General features: G+C 42.4%; 1 protein-coding gene across 2 annotated transcripts in view; it reads left to right on the top strand.

Moving 5' to 3' along the window:
• The first annotated feature begins 861 nt into the window (after positions 1–861).
• Positions 862–20,852, top strand: part of SENP5 (SUMO specific peptidase 5) — a 28,055-nt gene continuing 8,064 nt past the window's right edge. For both annotated transcript variants that reach the window (XM_039488963.1, XM_039488962.1), the window contains exons 1-5: positions 862–1,158; positions 11,017–12,608; positions 18,229–18,334; positions 18,492–18,639; positions 19,251–19,298. In XM_039488963.1, the coding sequence (XP_039344897.1) occupies positions 11,048–12,608; positions 18,229–18,334; positions 18,492–18,639; positions 19,251–19,298 (1,863 nt within the window). In that variant the 5' untranslated portion in view covers positions 862–1,158; positions 11,017–11,047. The remainder of the gene's footprint in view (positions 1,159–11,016; positions 12,609–18,228; positions 18,335–18,491; positions 18,640–19,250; positions 19,299–20,852) is intronic.

Raw genomic sequence — 20,852 nt, 5'->3', positions numbered from 1 at the left:
AGAAAATGATGGAGGGAGAATGGGGGTGGAGCAAGACACTAAGAGGGTTAGGGAGAGAGATGGGGAAGGGAGTCGAGCAGGAAGGTGGGGAGGGAGATGGATGAATGATAATTCCTCCAACCACAAACCTAAAAGTGAGGTGCACATAAGTTCCCTCTGGACAGCTAAGTGAGAAGTTATGCATTTTTGTATGTGCAGGTAAGAGTAAATTTTGCCCACACACCCCTCAACAGTCAGAAGACAGACCAGAAGTTTTTGTTTTAATCGCATGATTTTTAAGCCAGTGATGCTTTGGGTTCCAAGTGCTGGTTCCTGAACACTTGGCATTGGCACTAGTGCCATGGGGGGTTCTCCTTTAGCTGAGACCCATGATTTAGGGAGAAGTGCTGGCTCTGTCCCTGTGAAGTTTGGAGTGGCCAGGGATTATTAGAAACGCTCACAGACGCTCGCCTCTAAAATAGCCACCCTGTAACCAAATCTACTGGAGGGGCAATAGAAGCACCCGGCGCAGGATGGATGGTGGGGGCAGAGAAGGGTGCAGAAAGCTGCTGCTGGGGGGCTTTGCAATGAATGTCCGGCAAGCAGAGGTGCGGGAATCAGGGTGGTCTCTGGGAGATGAGTGGGGTGGGGTGGGTTTGCCAGGTGTGTGGCGAAGGAAAGGCGGGGAGGTGTGTAGAGATCCTGGAGCTTTAATACGGGCAATGACCTCAGGGGCATGGAGGGTGGAAAGGACACACACAGGTCCTTGCAAACAGAGATGGATTTAACGGTGACTGTCCCTTTAAATCGACAGCCAGGGCCTCGATGGTGGGAAAAGCGTGTTGCTGTGTCCTGGCTCTCCTGTTGCGGGGGGCGGAGGGGAGAGAGCACGTTAGCGTACGTGACGCAGGCGCGCTGAGGACCAGGCTCCTTCGAGCACATGCGCACTAGCTGAACGGCTCTCTCAGCGCTTCTCCCTCCCGCCCTTCGCGGCCTGTCGCGGGAGAGTGAGGGGCTCAGTGTGCGCCGGCGCAGTGCGCAGGGACTTGCCCACGTGAGGCGCCGCTCAGTGACTGGCGGGAGGCGCTGCGCCAGCCGGGGGTGCCGGCGGCGGCGGGAGGCGGAGCCGGGGGCGCTTGGCTGCGGCCGGGATGCGCCGGACGACAACGAGGGACAGAGGTAGGAGCCGGGGCTCGGCTCCCGCGCGCCTGGCGCCGGGGGGGGGCGGGTTTGGGGCCGGGGGGGGCAGAGCTTGAGGAGCGGAAGGGGGGCCCGGCGGGGGGGGGCCAGCGCGTGGGGGGCCCGGAGGGTGGGGGCGGGATGGGGCCAGCGCGTGGGGGCCCGGTTGGGGCTGGGGGGGGTCTGCTTGGTCGGGGCCCGGGGCCGGCTGGGTATGGGCAGAGTGGCCCCCGCCCCCATTTGGGGTGTGAGGCTGGTAACCAGTTGCTGGGAGGGACTAGAGGGAAGCTGAGGCCCTGGTTTTGCTGTGTGCTGGAGGGCAGGACCCCCCAGGACAGGGACAGAGCTGCTTGCCAGCTCCCCAGAGAAGGGGTTGAGTTTTTGTGGGGCCCAGAGTTATTCCCCGTGTCTCAGTTTCTATGTTTTCTTTAAACACTTTCTGTGACATGCATTCTCTCTCCTGGTTTCCAAGGAAAATCTGACTAGTCTGAGCGCACAGATTAAAAGGATCTTTATTGGTTAAAATTCACATTTAAAATCTACATTGTCTTTATGATGTTTAGGTTACCAGTGATTTAAATTATTATAACTGAAAGAGCTTTAAAGATTTCTAACTATTTATGGCGTTTGCGCTTTTGCTGTATTTGTCAGGATCATGGAAAACATGCAGGGAAATTTCAGAGACATTGGTATACACTTCCCAAAAAAGCAATATGATTTCATTGGGGAATTTTGCCAAAAAACACTGAAGCCTTGCCTGGATCAAGATATTTTGTTTAGTTTGCATCTCTATTTTGGCTTATTCCTTTCTTTGCTATCCCATGTCAGTGTAAAATGCAAGGAGTCACTCACATGTAAGGTATCAAAGTGAACAGGTGCTCCTGGACCAATCAGAGCAACCTTGCAAACTTTACTAGAGGAGTCTAGTTGTTTGCAGCTGACAGCAGGGTCCTTCTCCCTGTTCCAGTTTCTCACTCACTAAGGAAATGTGCTCACTTCGAGCTGGTGCACTAAAAATTGATTGTAGCTGTGTCAGCGAGAGGGGCTGGTCACCATGAGGACATACCCATCTCAGATGACAGGCCAAGTAAAGTCTTGGATATGTAGGGTCAAGCGAGCGCTTTCTTGGAGTGTGAGGATTTTTAGATGTGCAGAAGAAAGAAGAATTTTGGTGGCTGGAAATTGATATAGGGCTTGGGATGATTTGGTAACTTCAGAAGCAGAGGAGGACTTTGGAATCATTTTTCTTTGTAGGAAGTGCTCAGCCATACTGTGCTGTCGAACCCCCTTCCTGGCCTTCCGATCTTCTCTTGAAGAGATTTCCAGCATTGCTTCTCCCTCAATAAACTAAAGATTCAGCTGCCTAAGACCACCAGTTCCTAAGGCCTGGGCTATACTTTCAGATCAACATAGGTATAGTGTTCAGGAGTTCGAAAAATCCAGACCCCCGGAGCATTGTAGCTATGCTGATCTAACTCCCAGTGTAGACCTGGCTAGGTCAATGGAAGTATGCTTCCTTTAACCAGCTACTGTTGCCTGGGGAGGTGGTGTTCCTATAGCAATGGAAGAGCCCTTCTGCCCTATGGGGTTATGCCAGCACATGAAACAGTTCAGAGGCTGACAGCTGGTGCATGGCACTGGTGCTCAGCACGGTCACTGGGGACCTGAGTTGCAAGGCAGAGGGAAGCTGAACAGAGAGTCCTGTGTGCCGGAGAGATAAAAACACAAATACATGGATACGTGGACACCTGTTCCAACTGAGCATCTTCAAATGGATGGTCTTACAATCACATTGTTGTTGCTGAAACTTCCAGCTCACCCAATAGGTTTTGATGGCATTTAATTTCTCAACTGTCTTGAGAGTTAAAACCATGGACATAAGTAAGGAAGTTTGCACCTTTCGGAGCTACTCTTTCATTCTCTGCATGCTTCAGAAGACAGGAAAACTTTCTCAAAAGATGTGAAGCACAGGCAACTTCACTTGAAATCAATGGAAGCTGTAGGTGCTTAACAGCTCTGAAAGTAGGCTCTTAATTTTTTAATGAAAGCTTAAATTCTGCAAAAACATCAGGGAGGCCCCTCAGTCCATGATAAATGCAGAAACTGTGCATATAAATTTCTAGTTCCTCTGCTCTTTACTCTGCTTGGATAATGAAAATAGACAAATTTCACTATAGCTTTGTCAGTTGCACGTTCCTGGTTTGATATAGTGACTGGGATGGTGTTTCAGAGTTTGCTTCATGTGATTATAAAACCAACCTAAAAGTTTCAAGTCTAAAAATTTAAAAATGGAATTAAAACATTTCTACTAAAGACCTTATTTGTACAAAACCTAATTTTTGGGCTAAACGTGCCTGACACCATCCCTTTATTGGCAATAATTTTCAGCTTATTTTTTGTTGATATACAAACTTGGTACTATTGGACTTTTCCAGTCACTGTTTGTAATACCTTACATGTGTATAGTATCTTTCATCCCAAAGCATGCGCTCTAGGTGTTACTTCACCACTGGAGGGTTACTTCACTACTCGGTGAAACTCGGCAATTGTTCAGTGGTCCACAAAAACACTGCACAAAGGTTTAGAACAGGAAGTGAAGAGATACTGTATCCAGTACTGTAAATTTTAATCTGTACAAACGGAATTACATCAAATGTGAGCTAAACATCAGTAGCTGCTTATGCAGTGATATGCGATTATCCCCCGTTTTCATTGTGTGTATAAATTAAATTTTTCTGTTTCCATATTTCAATCATTTAGATGTTTTTTTGAAACTTTTCATAGGGTGGTCTTCTGTTCGTATTAAGCTAGTTGTGAAAATTCTCTAATAACTTCCAGAAATGCACAAAATCTTTACAGTGTCGCAAGCTTGTAACTGAACAGAAAAAGGAAGAATATTCACAGTTAAGGATTCAAATGTGCCGTATGTTTTCCAGTACTTCATTTCACTGAGGATGGTGACATAGCTAGTTAATTTTGCTCTAGCAATGAATGTCATGTGTTGACTAAAATATAGCTGGGATGGCATATTTATGCACTATGTTCACTAACAAAGTAAAAGGACCTTTTGGGGTTAAAAATTGTTGCACCTGTGCAGAATTTGGCCCTTGGTGTTAAAATGAGTTTCTGTACTTGAATATAACTATTTAATTTTACTGGAGGAAGTACTAGCTATGCACATGTGAGGCAAAATCGGCCCTAAGTAATCTGGCAGTAATTTTAAGATGGCAGCCAGAATAATTTTATTGTACGAGGACTAATTATTCATACCAACGTTATATAAAATTAAATTTCTTTGCGTTTATAGGGGTGCATGATGCCTCTGCACAATAAACGTGTATACCTCAAATACCTTGGTTTCAAAATTAGTTAATATTGAATTGCTCTGAAGGTACAATTTTGGATACCAAGTTTGTACTTAAAACAAGAGTCCACATGTGCCGATGCAACAAACGTTATACCATATGTAATCTGTAAGTTATCTCACATTTACACTAATCAGGATTTGCAAATGTAAATAAAATATAGTAGAGTTTAACATCCCAAAAGAGTGGGAGTATTCTCAGAGGTGAGGCAAACTGTGTGCTATCAGCCTGCTGTGCCTTCTTACTGCAGCTAAGAAAACGTGACCAGGCTGTGAGTGATCCTAGACAGTGTATGCCATGTATTGCATTGGATTTAAGGATGTAGTGTCAGCTATATCTTAGAAGTTTCTTTGATTTTTAAGCCCAAAATCTTAATTTTGATTTCATGCAACTGTTTTAATGTAACATTATTATTTGTAGTGGCAAAGTAGTGAGTACTTTTTTTTTTTAAGGCACGTGTACAACTCTCTTGAGAAATATATTGCACAGTGCGGTTTTTCTGCTGTCATTAGTGCATTTTTTAGCTATTGCCCCAAATATTTGCCTTACCCCAAATATTTTTTTAAGTTGAGAGAGCACGCAAAACCAGTGGTGGTTCTTGCAGCACTGAAAAAATTAAATGTAGGAAACCTCTACTCTAGTATTTTTCAATTAAAAGTTTTCATATAGAATATTGTTTTGCAGCTTTCAGTTCTACTAATAATGATGAAAAGAGGAAACTTTTCAGAGTGTTAAAATAATACTTAACCACTCCCTGGAAGGCTTTTTTTTAAAGGGACACCATCTTGAAATCTGCGGATAGACTTTTTCGTATTTTTTAAAAAATGTTTTCCTCTCCCCATTGTGTGAATGACTCAGGCAAACAGAAGAAACTGACTAGCAGAGCATGAGAAATTGACTATACATTGTGTGTGCCAAATGCCTGAACTAAAATATAGGGAAATTATCGTTAATCTTTGTACTAATATGAAGTATTATAACAATAGTAAGTCAGCTTTTTTGTACAGGCGTGTATTAAGTTGATGTCCCATTTTTAAGAACATTGGGACTAATGTCCAACAGTTAGTGACACAGTTTTGCAACAATATTGCAAATTTCATTTCAGCTTTGTGACACTTCTGCTTTGAGAACAACTCAAGTTAGCATCATGTCTTTTTTTACTGTTCGGTCTTATTTTCACTAGGTCGTTTTCCCTAGAAATTTCCCTCTGTTGCTATAACTAATTGAGATTAGTGTGGACAAGACAGTGGCAGCTGCAGGCATTTTTTGCCACAGTTGTCTCGGCCTGCTGGAGGTTAAAAAGCCAGCAGCAATCCAGAGTCCTGACAATGCTAGTGTTTCCGCTGGTGAGGTTGCATCAGTGTGGAGAAAGGCTAGTGTCAAACACCATATTAGAAAATTGCAAGGTTTAGAGATGAACCAATAATTCCAAATGGGATTGTGCATGAGAGCTGTGCTTAAAAAACATTGAAAGGTATAAGCGGCAAAGACTTCTGTGTCACCTTATAGACTAACAAACATTTGTTAGACTATAAGATGCCACAGAACTCTTTGCTGCTTTTACAGATCCAGACTAACACGGCTACCCCTCTGATATTGGAAGGTATGTTCATGAAGTTGTTTAGACTGATACTTTTATGGCTCAGGCTGTGCTGATCTTGGTATCCGAGTGTCTGAGATTGCCAGTAAGTGATGTTACAGGGATCTGAAGGAAGGGTCTGGAAAGTTCTATGGCAGTTAAAGGGAAACTAGGACGACAAAAAGGGCAGTGAGTTAGGAGCTATTGAACCAGAGCGAAGTGAAGGGAGGTGTTAGCTGGCTTTGTGTTGAATCACTACCGTGCAGCTTGCTAAGTCTGTTTTTGTTGCCTGAGAAGGTTCAGGAGCGCTGCTGCTGCTACTTGAAAGGCCCAGTCAGCTCCTGTTGCAGTTTTCCAGAAAGGATCTCTGAAGCCTCGAGCTGTGTCTACACTACTGGACTGTGGCTACACTACTGCTGGATTGATGCTCTGGCAATCGATGCACCAGGGTTTGATTTAGCGGGTCTAGTGAAGACCTGCTAAATCAGTGGTTCTCAAACTTCTGAACTGGTGACCCGTTTCACATGGCAAGCCTCTGAGTGCAACTCTCCCCCCCTTTATCAATTAAAACACCTTTTTATATATTTAACACCATTATAAGTGCTGGAGGCAAAGCGGGGTTTAGGGTGGAGGCTGACAGCTCGCGACTCCCCATATAATAACCTCGCGACCCCCTAAAGGGTCCCAACCCCCAGTTTGAGAACCCCTGTGCTAAATCAACCACAGATCGCTCTTCGGTTGCCGCGAATGAGAAGAGTAAGGTAAGTCAACAGGAGAGTGTCTCCCGTCGACCCAGCACAATGTAGACACTGCAGTAAGTCGACCTAAACTGTGTCGATTCCAGCAACGTTATTCACGTAACTGGAGTTGTGTAACTTAGGTTGACTTACCGTGGTAGTGTAGACATACCCTAACTGGAGTCTGAGGCTATGGCTTCATTGCAGCTAGCCAATCCCCTATTGTTGCTGCCATCCGCACAGACAATATTGTGATCTGGATTTGGTGGTGCTTCAAACCTGGGCAGATGGACTGATTTTTAAATCAGCAATTTTAATCTTGTCTTGCGTTTGTACTTTTTAGTTACTTTCCAAAAGAAAGGTTGATTATCATTAGTTGGTAACCATTAAAACATGTGGCACCTTATAGACTAACAGACGTTTTGCAGTATGAGCTTTCGTGGGTGAATACCCACTTCGTCGGATGCAAGTATTCACCCACGAAAGCTCATGCTGCAAAACGTCTGTCTATAAGGTGCCACAGGACTCTTTGCTGCTTTTACAGAACCAGACTAACACGGCTACCCCTCTGATCATTAAAACATGTTCATTTGCAATTAACTATAGCCTTTTACACTAAACTTTGTTTTTTTTGTTAACCAGGAGGATATGTTCAAGTTATATAATTGCTTACATAAATGTAAACATACTTGTATTCATATTCCTATTTTCTCTTTTTTTTTTTGATATTTTAGGAAATGGCGAATGACATGTTTATTTACTAGATTAATTTTTTTATTTGATTTAAGTTAAGCTGCATTTGGAGTGAAATTGGAATTCAATGAAATGCACAAATACAGCATTTGAAAATTGTTTTTATTCAAATAAAGTTTATCAAAAACATGATTTGCATTTAAAACTGATTTATTAAACATAGGAATACTAACTGTAATTAGTGAATTAAACTGATTTTTTCTGCTCACCATGTCCTTCAAGTTTTCAAAACTGGTATTTCTCATCCCCCATACCTTGTTTTTATTCATAGTTTAGAAGAGGGAAAACAAGCCCTTCTGTCTTTTCAGCTCCCCCTTGGTTTCTTAACTTTGAATGAACTAATCACTGAATTGAATTTATTGAATAACAGAAGAAAATATTCTCTCTGTACTGGCAGAAGAGGCTACTGCTGTCAAAAGTGGGTGTAGCGCTCCAGTAAACTCTAGTTCCAGGTGCTTAGCCAGTGACTTCTACCAGAGAAGTGGTCTTTCTTTAAAACTTCAGCAGCAAACTTGTAGTGCTTTAAAATAATTTAAATTAAATTTAAAAAATATTCATTTATAAGAAGTTTAGGCTTAATATAGGCAGTCATAATTTCAAGTTTAATTTTAAATACATTTATTTTAAAAACGAAGAAAATATTTAAATAAAACTTAATTTAAAAGATATATTTTATCTATTTGAACATGGGCTGGCTGGTCTGGCCCAGCCTGGAGGTATAGGCTTGAGCCTGATTTCCACTTTAACTGGGGTTAGTAACCCACCCACATGGGCTGCAGGCTAATCAACAGAAGTTCTGATAATCCTCCAGTGCCTTCTTGCAGTTGCCCAGGGACTGTATTTTCTTGCCCTTTGCCTACTCCTTTCTTCCGTACTGGACGTCATCTTCCAGTTTGTATACATGGGTTCAGCATTTGAACCCCACATTTCATGTGATCTGCTACATTTCTACTGCACTTCGACATACTCGAACAGAGATGCCATCCAGCACACACACATGTTGTCCACAGTGCATTGCAAAACAATTCATAGAGATGCAGTGCAAAGAGCCATGGGGTAACCCTCTAGAAGTCCTAGTGCCTCTCACTGATGACTATAGCGCCAGTGTGGACACAGTAACATGAGTAGAGCTTTGCAGTAAGGATGCTCTACCTGGGCTGTGCTAACCTGAGTGCTGATCACCCAGGCTAACTCTGCAGGTAAGATATACTCTTACAGAGGAACTAGCCTAAAGAGCGACAGGCGAAAGCCAGGAGAGGAAATGTGAGGAAATCACCCTTATAGGAGTTGCTGTTATATCCCATTTAGGAGAACAGTAATGACTGCCTTATTAATAAGGCTGACAAAAAATAGACTACTTGCTCACCATTGTGCTGGTGATCTGTGCTGGTTTTTACCAATGTGTGTCCCAGTCTATTACTGCGTGATTCACAACTCTCTGCAAGTCAGCAGCTGATCTTTCATGGTACAGTGGGAGTAGCTTTAAGAAAGTAGTACTAACCTTTAAATTCTTTACCCTCTGTTTGCATTCCTATCCTAACAAAATAAAACCTGTCCATTGTTCTGATTGTTCACTCTAATAGATTTTTCAACTGTGAACTCTATAGCCAGGGTTATGTCAGGACTCCCATTGTCAACGTCTGTTTCCACATGTTCATAACTGAAATTCTCCTTTAAGGCTGACATCTCCGTGCTTGATCTCAGTTTAGACACCACTCTCTCTGGTTTTTAAACGTGTGGAAGAACCTTTGGTGTCACAGTTGCACCTCATGCTGCCGTGGATAAACTCCAAATTTTGTAGTAATCATCGTTATTGAGAAGCAGATCTTTCAGTTGGTGAAGTGGGGGAAAACAAGTCAAAATGAATGAGTGACAAATCACTTCTGAGCATGCTTGGTGTCATCTCCTAAAAAGTTTAGCAAAGGAAGCCCTGCCCCACTTGTAACATACTGTGTCCTCCGCAGGCCCTGGGACAAATTGCATAAAGCAGACAGAGTTGGAGTGACACCTTTGCAATCATCCATTTTTTTCCATTGGTGCTGCCCTGCTCTGTTGCTTGTTCAAATATTCTGGTATTCTTTTAATCCAGCCTGGCAGAAAAATGACTGTTGCCAAACATAGCAACAGTGATGTGAACCACCTTCTGCATATCCCATTCACGTCTGTCAAAGGTGGACTCTGCTCCCCAGAAGATTCTTGGAATAACCTTTACTTCTCTGGGCAGTACATATATTTGACGTTACTAGTTAGGCCGATAACTATGCCTAAGCAGAGAGCATGTAATGTGGGTGAATTGATAGTATTATGTGGCCCTTAACTTTTGAATTATTTGACAGTCTTGTGTGATCCTAAACCAGGGGTTGGCAACCTCTGGCACGCGGCTCGCCAGGGTAAGCACCCGGGTGGGCTAGGCCAGTTTGTTTACCTGCTGCGTCCGCAGGTTCTGCCGATCGCGGCTCCCACTGGCCACGGTTCACCGCTCCAGGCCAATGGGGGCTGCGGGAAGCGGCGTGGGCTGAGGTATGTGCTGTCCGCGGCTTCCCACCATCCCCATTGCCCTGGAGCGGCGAACCGCGGCTAGTGGGAGCCGCGATCGGCCGAACCTGTGGATGCGGCACGTAAACAAACTGACCCGGCCCGCCAGGGTGCTTACCTTGGCGAGCCACGTGCCAGAGGTTGCCAACTCCTGTCCTAAATGCACATCCTCCCTGTTTTTGCAATGGGGAAAGGGATTTGTTTAGAAGGCTCAGTCAGTGTCTTGAGCTGGCACTATTTTGTTAGCGTAAGGGTTAATTTTGGTTATGACAACTTATAGCATTGCCCTTTAAATATAGAGGAACCATTTTACAGTCGACTTGGCTATAGTGAAACGTCATTTATTTTGAAGAAAAAAATCTCCTTGCCTGGAATATAAACATTTTAGTTCCTTTTTAATGGAAGAGTTTCTGTTGAACTGACTCACCAGAGGATGGCTCCCCAATTAAGGTTTATTATGCAATAATCAGGCTTCATTGTGTCCCTGGTGGAATCTGATAGTGAGGCATGCTTGTGGCTAACTTTCAGACTTAAGCCTGTGGTTTAAAACTCCTAAGATGGAAGTTAAATATTATCTATGCTTTACAGATTCACTAGCCCAAGTTGGGTCAAAATTAAGATTAGGAGAGAGTGATCTGAGTGAGAGGTTACCTGCTCTTTAATCTAAATAAGAGGAGCAGCTGAATAATAGAACTGGGAAGGGAGACATGTAACACATTGGTGAGAGAGCCATTGCAGCCTTTATGCTTGAACTTCTAATGCAGCATGGGGGTTTGGGAGGTTCTTGGAATTTTCGACAGACACACTCCCAGAGGAATGTGAATTGTGTTTTCATGGCTTTGAATTCAAAGTTATCTGAAATGTAACCTTGTGTTCCTTATTCTTACAGCTGCCCTTCGAGATCATAATGCAGCAGAAAAATGAAAGAACATAGAAGAAATTTAAATTGGAAAAGAAGTCGATTGCTGTTCCTTTCTAGAAGATGGACCACTGGATTTTGGGGGCTCAGGAAATACTGCTTACAAAAGAAGCATTTTTTCCTAGCTAAGAGAAAAAGACAAAGTGCTCAATCAGTTGTGAGCCTAAACCGGAACAAAGCGTCCCGATCTCTCCAGTGCAGAAGAAAGGCACTCAGACTCCAGAGTGAGTGGGTTCCTGAAGTGCTTCTAAATGCAAAAAAAAATAAAAAACCAACTGCTGAACACAGCACCTTGTCTAGAAAAACGTCCAGAAGGGCAAAAAAGCCCTTTCCTGATGGCAAAACTGGAAGCCCATGTGCAGAGGCAATAGAGAAGTTGGACAATGAATCCTTTCAGGGTGAAGATCTCTTGAACAGAGTCACTGGATTACAAGCAGACACTAACCTTGGCTGCATGCATGGTAATGACCACAGTGCCTTTTGTGGTGGGCTGTGCGACGCTATCTTACCTGTAAAGAAGAATGATTTCACACCCAGTGGAGAGGAACGCAATAAGGATGAAGGCAATGCAGTCTTAGTAGTCTTAAACAATAGTAAAAGAAGGTGCTGTTGCAGAGGGCTAGAGCAGAATGGAACTTGTGGCCCCTTGACTACTAGAAAGAGGTCCAGATTTAACCAGTACACTGTAAAAAAGATCCCTGCATTTATGATGCATAAGAAACTTTCTATGATTAGGTTTCGGGATAGAATCATAAAATCCCCAAAACTTAGAGCAAGAGGCAAAACGTGCAAATCAAGTAAAATCAAGCCAAGCTGGGTGGAGAAAGTTACGAGGGACTGTCAAGAGAATCTTCAAGGAGATTTTGAAGGTGGATTTTGTAACTGGTTTTCCTGCTGGAAATCTAAAAATAACTCCTTTTGGAACCTGTGTAGCTCATCAGATATGAACAATAATACACCAGGACCTGTAGCTGAGGAGAATAAGACACCTGCATCCGACATCTGCCTTACCCACGATGCATTACAACATGATGAGCTACATTCTGAGGAACCTGCATCCAGAGACGGCAGTGTTAAAATCTGCCAACCAGAGCTGCACAAAACAGCTCCTTTGGGTACAGAGCCCTTGCACAGGACGGAAACAAACGAGGCTCCTGTAGTGGACAGTTGCCATGAGGATCTTTTCCTCTCAGTAACAGAGAGAGAAATTGCAATTTCAGGTCAAGAAGATGCAGAATCTAATCAGGTTATGTGCGTTGATGAAATGATATTGTTAGAATCCTGCAAGGGGGATTCAAATATGAACAATAACCTTGCAAATGGACCTTTTTTGGTGGAGCTGGCACAAAATGAAGACAGCTCTTCCCAGATGGAAGTCGAAGGCTCCATAAATCTGGACATTTTTAGTGCAAAGTTACTAGATCACCCTTACTGTAAAAGCCCCCTAGAGGAGCCTTTGCCAGAAAGCACAGGACTAAAATCAGGAGCTCGAAAGGGAGGCAGAAGGAACAGTCAGAAAGTTTCTCGTGTGGCTGATGAGCAGTTATCAACATGGATTTGTGGTATACTCTTTACACGTTATAAAGCTAATCATTCTTGAGAATAGCTGAGCATAGCATATGAAGTTGGGAATATTTGAAGTTTCCTTACCACTTTAATTCCTTTATTAAAATGGTAACACACTATGAATTTCAAAAAGTGTGTAGCTTAATACTCCAACTGAGATGAGAAGCTGTGATGAGGAGGGTTGTTTTAAGGAAATGGGGCAGAACTTTCCTCACCTGGCAGGCTCACTTATGCTAGCTTTAGAATGGTACCTTCTGAAGTATGGGTATAATGCTTAATTGACACACGGCTTTTATTTTTCAAAAATTGTTGAATGGTACATCCTTCTACTTTGCTTTAGAGAATACAATCGAATTGGGCTGCTTGTGAAAAATATGGATCAGCATTTTAAATTTAGAAAATGTTTTTACCTTGAGGTTATAAAGGGACAGTATAGGGTTAAAATGCCTTTTAAAAAAAAAATCAGGTAATCTCACATATTATTGGCAATTTAGATAGTGATCTAATTTGCTTTTCCCTAGGCTTACTGCCTGTGTAATTTCTCGGCTTCATTTAGCTTTAAACAGGAGACTAAACCAGTCAATTTCACTTTTGGGTTTTCATACCCTAAATGTTTGAATAGGGAAAAGTCTAAATCCAAACAAAATTGGTTGTAGTTGAAACTTCCAAAAAAAAAAAAAAAAGGAACACTCATATTCATAATTACATTCATAATACAGGATGAACCAACCTTGCCTGATGGAGTTTCTTTTAATGTGGAGCATGGTACAAATACTTGTGTTTGAAGTGTATTGTATATACAACCTTATCTGATGTCAGGATAGATGTGTGTGTGTGTGTGTGTATCTATCTATATATAAAACAATGTAGTAAGAATTATCACTCCCTTTTGTACTGTACCATTCAGATACTGGTACAGAGTCCAGCAACACTCCGATAACTGTGGGTCAGTTGGTTTTCATTAGAACAGCCTATTTTCAGTAGATTATACAGCCTGTTATATGTTCCCTTTGACAAGGAGTGTTAAAGGATTGCAACTAAATTTGACAGACTCAGATTTTGCCCCAATTCTCCACTTTCCCTGTCTGGAGAAACTATTGGGAAGCTTTTTATGGTCAATCCTCCAAAACATGGTGTGAAGGGGAGAGAAGCTGGATGCAAAATATGGTCTAGCATTGAACAAATATTCCTTTAAACCCTATTGAGACAGTGATTTGCTCATACACAGTGAATATATATTCATTGTTCCTCTACTTTCAGTTCTCTGTGGAAAGCAAGCCAGAGGGAAATGAGGAAAAGACCGGCATCCAGCTTCTCTCTCCTTCAGACCATGCAGAGAAATTGAGAACCCTGAACTTGGGTGTGTCAGCTGGCTAATAACATTTCAGTTCACTCGGAAGCAAAATTAAGGCCTGGTCTATACTGAAAATTTAGGCCAACATAGCTGCAGAACTCCGATGTGTGAAATCCGTACCCTTGAGTGTTGTAGCTATCCTGACCTAACCCCTGGTGTAGACACAGGTTGACGGACGAATGCTTTTGTTGATCTACCTGCTGCTGCTTGGAGAAGCGGTGTTTACAGCAATGGAAAAATTCTATCCATTGCTGTAGGCTGTCTGCACTATGGGGCTGAATTGACATAGCTGCATCACCGTAGCTATCCCACTATAATTCCTGTGGTGTATACATGGCCAAAGTATCTAAATAGGGCTCAACTAAATTCCACCCTTGATGTTGTAGATGGGGGAGGAGGCTTTGTGGCTAAAGCACAGGCAAAATCAGGTGATCTGGCTTGTGTTCACTTATTTTGGCACTGCTAAATGGCCCTGGGCATGTCACTTAAACAGTGGGCCTCAGTTTCTACTTTAGAAAAAATTAGTATAATTATACCTCTCAGGGATATTTTGAAGCTTAATTCACTACAGCAGTAAGCACCAGCTGGATGTGAATTAGCACCCTATTGGGGGTGGTATTCAGGTATGTTGTGAGGCACAAAGATAGAAGGTGAATGCCTTCTGCCAAGTAGGAAGTACACCATTAAGTTACTGATTTACACCTTGGCAATATTGATTGCTAATACTCTGGTTCATTCATATTTAATTTTCTTTTGGGGAGTGGGGAGTGGCATATGAAATCTCGTAAAAGAGGAAAACAAAAAGCAGGCTTTCACTTCCTCTTTTTCTTTCTTTCTTTTCTCAAGAGTTTCTGGGCTCTTTGGACTCCTCTTTCCATTCCCAGAAACCCAGCTGTGCTTTCATAAGCAGTTTATGACCCAGTATCCACTTTGAACATGCTTTGTTATTAACTGGTTGTGTCAGAGTACTACTGGTGTGGTGCTCTGCTCTGTTCAATGTTGGTATCACTCGGCTGCGTGCGTGTGTTCCCTCTGTGTGCTGTCCCAGCTCTGCGCAGTTAGCCGACACAGCAGACCCGAAGAGAACCCCCAATAACCACAGAGTCTAGTAAGATGCAAAGTCACGTCGACTAGGCTTATTGCGATCTTGGACACAATGGCAGTTCCCTGTAGGTTTCTTAGCCTAACTCAGGGCAAACTACGAGAAAGTGCCTCTTGGCAATGGACCCGTCTCAGTCAGTGGCCGGACTTTCCACTGCCCCCTCGGCCGGACAAAGACACCGCCCCAGGGATGCATTCTTATACACAGGTACAAACAAGTTACACATCACTCCTGACGTATGAGGTGCAACCCCTCTACGTAGCAAGGTACAACCCTCTACGTAGTAAGGTGCCGCCTCTCACCTTGTACATGTTGGTTCAATCAAAACAACTCTATCCATCATATTACCCTTTTCGCCCTGTCATTGGGATGGGCCAGCCTGTTCCTTGTTATCTGTGTGGAATATGCAAGTATATGAATGTTCAGTACCTTTTAGGTACGTATCTTCTTGCAGCATCAGCTCTTTACTTGCCAGCTTCTGTGAGCAGGGCCTACCTCTGGCTCACAGCTTAACTTTGCTTTATGTTAGCAAAGTCTTGACCATTACTTTAGTTCAGGCCTTAGGCCTCATACCGGGCCTCTGATACCAAGGTTTATATCCCAGGGCCTCCTCTTACTACAACTGGGGACCAAATCCTGCTCCGCTGGTAGTCAGTGGCGAAACACAAATTTTGGCATATGGAATTCCCAATTGAGTTTGGATATTCAGTGGGTTACAAGTGCCTGCAGGGACCGCGAAGTGCTGCAGAGACGGTATTTTGATAGGAGGGTCCATCAGGCTGCTTTTTAGGTCTCCAGGTCCCTTATGTTGTCTCCCCCTCAATAGCGTTCTCCCCGATCCATTTAAGAGAATGGGTGAAGGGATTTTTGTTTTCCAATAAAGAGATCCTAGCTGTGTTGGTACATGTGACATCAGAAAAGGCCCAGTTAGCCAATCCGTGTGGCTCCAGACAGTCATTCCTAGCTAGACTAACAGCGTTTGTAGAAACCTTAGGGCCTCAGATGGAAGGTGTAATAAGTGCACATTTGTTCTCTTTGAGCCTTGGAATATCACACGAGGGCCTGAGATCGATGTGATGGTAGGTCAGACTGAGGGAAGATAGAGATGGGGTCTCAACCGCTTTGATAGTTGTGGTTTTGTTTGTCCTTTTAATCTCTCTCCAGGATTTTAGATTAATCTAAATCTTGCCCTATTGTGCAAAGGGGTTGCAAAAAGTAACGTTTGGCGCGTCTGTAGTGCTGCCTATCTGAGGGCCTCAACGTTCTTTTCAAGCATTAAAGAACTTCCTCCCCCCCCCACCCCAGTGCAATAGAATCTTTGTTTACAGATGAGGAAGCTGGCACAGAGAGATTGCAACTTTGTGCCAGTTTTGAACTTGGGATTGTTTTCCCCTTTGAGTTACCCTCGCTTTACACCGGCATAAGTGAGATCAGAAGTCGGCCAGACCGAGGAACAGACCTAAGGACTCCTCAGTCCTTTCTCTGAAGCATAAGAACATATATGTAGCATAAGGCTTAATAATTTCTCAAACACCATCTAACCTGAAGACAGTATTTCCTAGTCAGGGTGAAAAACACTTTTGTTATCACAACCCTTTACAACTTAAAGGAATACAAGCTGTGCTGTTAGTGTTTGACAAAGTTACGATTAAGGACAGTCCGCAATGAACTTCAATACTTTTTTTTTTAGTGTGGTTCATGTTTCTTCTTACTTTGGTTTAATATAATTTCTTTCCTTTCTTGGCTTCACTTCACCTTTCCCCAGTAATACATTATGGTATATGTCTTTCTACATTATTTTCAGTCTGTTTTCCTCTTTGGTTTTCTCTCTCCCAGTATCTTCCTTTTCATTGTGTTTTCAATCTCTTCTCCTATATTTTTCTCTCTTCTGTTTCTCCCCCAGAATCTCTCAAAATAACATGATTTTATTTTCTAACAACTTATCCAACCAGTCTCTCTTTTTCCTGCCTTGCCCTGCCCCGCCCCATCGGAGGACTGGCCAAAAGGCCAATGCAAAATAGCGAAGCCCCAGTGCAATGGTCCCATGTCCAGGTGAGAAGCGAGCTATCTGTCCCCTCCCCCATCTCCTGGGAAAGGGAAAGATGCTGGAATTCCTACTGGGGTGATGTCCCTGGTCCCTGTTCTGGGGCTCCATCTTTTTTATAAGCGTCTGGTTAGCAGGCGTCCAATATGTTTGGAAGTTTTCCCCTTGATTCCAAAAAGCCCTCTGGCAGCTGGAAGGGAGCTGCAGAATTTGGTGTCTCTTCCTCCTGAACTGTCAACATTGTTCAGCGATCTGTTACTCCAGTCTTCTCTTCCATGATTCTTCCCTCCTACTTACCCTGCTTCTTGATGCTGGAATGGGGTGACATCTCCACCATTCTACTCCTGTTTCTCTTAGCCGCCAGAAAACATCTGTGTGCTAGACTTTCCCGCTAGACTCAATCTTTTGGTCTTTTCCAGTGAATATCTCCAATTGCTGTTGTCACTGCTGCTTAGAGCTTTCCCAAGCAACAGCAGGGTGAAATTGACTTGATTCTTGAGTTTCTCTGCTGAATAGTTAGTAGAAATTGATCAGCCTCTGAGATGTTTTTACTGTACTACAGTTCAAGAGAACAGTGAGCAGCAGCGGAGGCATGGTAGCTGTCAGCAGACAGTACTGCATTGACTCTTTTTGCATGTGGGAGGCTATCTTCAGAACCCAAGGGCTAGAAATTTAGTTTTAGTGAATGCTTTAATTCTTGCAGGAACTGATGGCACCCTGAATTTACAATGTTTGAATAACATGTATGTAAAATGTTAATAGAAATAGGCAAAAGGACTGGTTCTTTTCTTGCTTACACAGGTATAAATTGTGAGTAACTCCAGTGGGATATCTGGGTATAAATTCTGCATAAATGACGAAAATTGGGCTCAAAGTGTTTAACATTTTTATGTAGATGACTTTTAAGTGATCTTTCAGTTCTGGGGTCACTTCCCCCCTCTTTAATGGTGCCTCTGTGAGCTTTTTAACTCTTGTATTATATTAACTGCATGCAGGAATTTGCCACCGGGTGGGTGGGACACTGTGCTGTTAAATATTTATAATATCTGGTTTTGTTGGACTAGAGAACTCAACTTTTTACATGTTTGCTTTTTCATTTATCTGATGTATTCAAAGGATTCCTAGATGAAGTGATGAAGAAATATGGCAGTTTAGTTCCACTCTGTGAAAAAGATGTCATGGCAAGATTAAAGGAAGTCTTTAATGAAGATTTCTCCCATAGGTTTGTAGCTGTAATATATTCTAGTACTTGTAAAGGAAAAGTTATTTGACACACTAATTTGCATTTCAGATTGAAACTGACACCTGCTGGAACAGCTCCATTTGGTATGACCTGGAATATCTTTATCCATGTCTCTACCTTTTCAATTCTGTTTCAGAAAGCCTTTTATCAGTAGGGAAATCATGAAGTATCGGACAAGGCATCCAAAATCTTCCACTTGCAATTTCCGGGTCTTCTATAATAAGCACATGCTAGATATGGATGATCTGGCTACACTGGATGGTCAGAACTGGCTAAATGACCAGGTTAGCGATGCTTATGTTTACCTCTTCAAAGTGTCAAAAAATATTAGCTAATTCTCATAACCCCCTGTGTGAGGTAGGTCACTGTTATCCTCGCTTCATAGATGGGAAACTAAGGCAGAGTGGTTGAGTGGCTTTTCATTGGCAGACTCAGTAATATAGAACTTGAGTTTCTGGCTCCCAGACCTGTTCTCATGCAACTACGCTGTACTTCCTCTTCAAGAAGACAGTGGTTGCAGGTGCGAGAAAATAGTATTTCCTCCCACTTAGCTAGAAGAGGAGAAAGTAACAGCAATGCAAGACCCATAGCCAAAAAACCAGAGAGAGTAGCAGTCCTCCAGATGTGCCTCAGTAGACTTAAATTGAATTAAACCAACATTTCACACTGAGGCAGTCTTTAAGCATCTGCTTATATTATGTCTGCTCTAGCAGCCCATTGTTGATTCCAGAGTTCTTGACCTGCATCAGAGTATAATAGAATGTTACTCTAATTAGTCAACTTCTTGTCAGAAAAAAGATGTGTGCTTTTTTAGATGCCCTCTCAAATCTTGGATTTACTTTCAGTAATACAATGTTATTTTTGTGCAAATTATAATTTTTACTAACTCTTGCAGATTATTAATATGTATGGTGAACTCATAATGGATGCAGTCCCTGACAAGGTGAGCATTGTGAAAAGGTGTCAATTATGGGGTAGAAAGGGAGAGATGGTGTAAGACCGCAGGTACATGTGTCAAATAGGAAGGAGGTCTAATGCAGATTAAAACACCATTATGGTGATTCAAAGTGTCAGTGTAAAAATAGCCCCTCTGTACTCACTAGAACTGCTGCCTTTAGTCAGTCTTTTGTTCGCTTTACCGGTACAAATTTTTACTCCTCTTAAGCTCGCAGAGCCACAAAAATTATGAAAGTGAACTGGATTCTCTTCTGGCTCATGCATCATCAACAGAGTTCTTAACTACTTTCCAGCTGTAGTCTCTCATTGTTGGTGTTGACTTTCAGATCTTGACTTTCAGATTCTGGATTGAGTTTGGTTATAGCACTGACGGTTAGAAGAACCATCTGTTTACTTGTAAGCTGAACAAATTGAATATGGAATCATTGAGACCACAAAGAAACCACACAATGCCATTTTTAGATTGGCAGGCTGCACAGAGTATAGCAACCCTTTAATGTTCTCGCTCAGAATGTAGAGCACTGCTTCTTTGATTGGTGGTGGTAGTGATTCCTCATTAGTATTCTCTCTGCTTTTCAGTGCACGAACCAGAGCTGTGGTATTGGAGAGTGTATGTGTCTGCCTGTGCCCACTTTTATAGTGCATAATTTAAATCCTCATGGGAGATCTTGTTCTAGTACTTTGTAGAATGCAGTTAGAAGTTTCTGTTGGCATAACTAATAGGTTTTATCCAGCATTTTCAAATGCTGAACTATCCAGCTTTTTTCCAGCAATAACTTCTACCTCCTCAATACTAGCAAGATTATTAAATACAGATGTTGTAAAACTGCATAAGATGTGACTTATAGCTTGTCATTTTGTATTAATCTCTTCCTTTAATTGAGAGGCTAACACAAGTGTTAACCTAATGCTAAAGAATTATTTTAACTGTAAAAATCTACAACCTTTTGCCACAACAATAGGTTGTAGTTAATTGCAAAAGATGTGACAGATAGATGAAGTATTATGTAATTCAGAAGCATTTTTGTGAAATCTGTAACTGGCCAGAGGGTTGAACGCTGATGTTCATGTTTTTGTGTCTTAAACTTTATAACTTTTAACAATCAAATTATTTGGTTCTGAGTCACAGAGCAGAAAATGGAAGGAGTTTCCAGCAAGTTATGTAGGGAGGATGGGAAAATATGATTTCCCCCCATCCTCCAGTGATTTTAATCCCTGGAATGCAGGAGAATAATATCTGTAACTCTTCTTTAGTCTCTTCTCCCTAAACAAATTATTGCAGCTGCATGTCGTAGGCTTAGGAATGCCAAGTTCAAAAAATAAACTGCTTCGCATCACATGTTCTAGGGAAATATAGAGTTTCTCTTCATTCTAAAGAACAGCAGTATTTATTTAAGGTTTGCTAAAACATCTGTAGACTTGCTTGTCTCTTTTCCTGTTTTGCTTTTTCAATTCTTGTTTATTAGCCAGCTAGCTGTTTAGTTATGTAGAAGTTATGTTAGGCATTACTGGAAGAATTTATGCACACTTTCAGCCCTCA

The sequence above is a fragment of the Mauremys reevesii genome, linkage group 9 (assembly GCF_016161935.1).
Source record: "Mauremys reevesii isolate NIE-2019 linkage group 9, ASM1616193v1, whole genome shotgun sequence".
Lineage (NCBI taxonomy): Eukaryota > Metazoa > Chordata > Testudines > Geoemydidae > Mauremys > Mauremys reevesii.
Note: the sequence above shows the minus strand (reverse complement) of the source record. Positions and strands in the feature narration are given on the sequence as shown.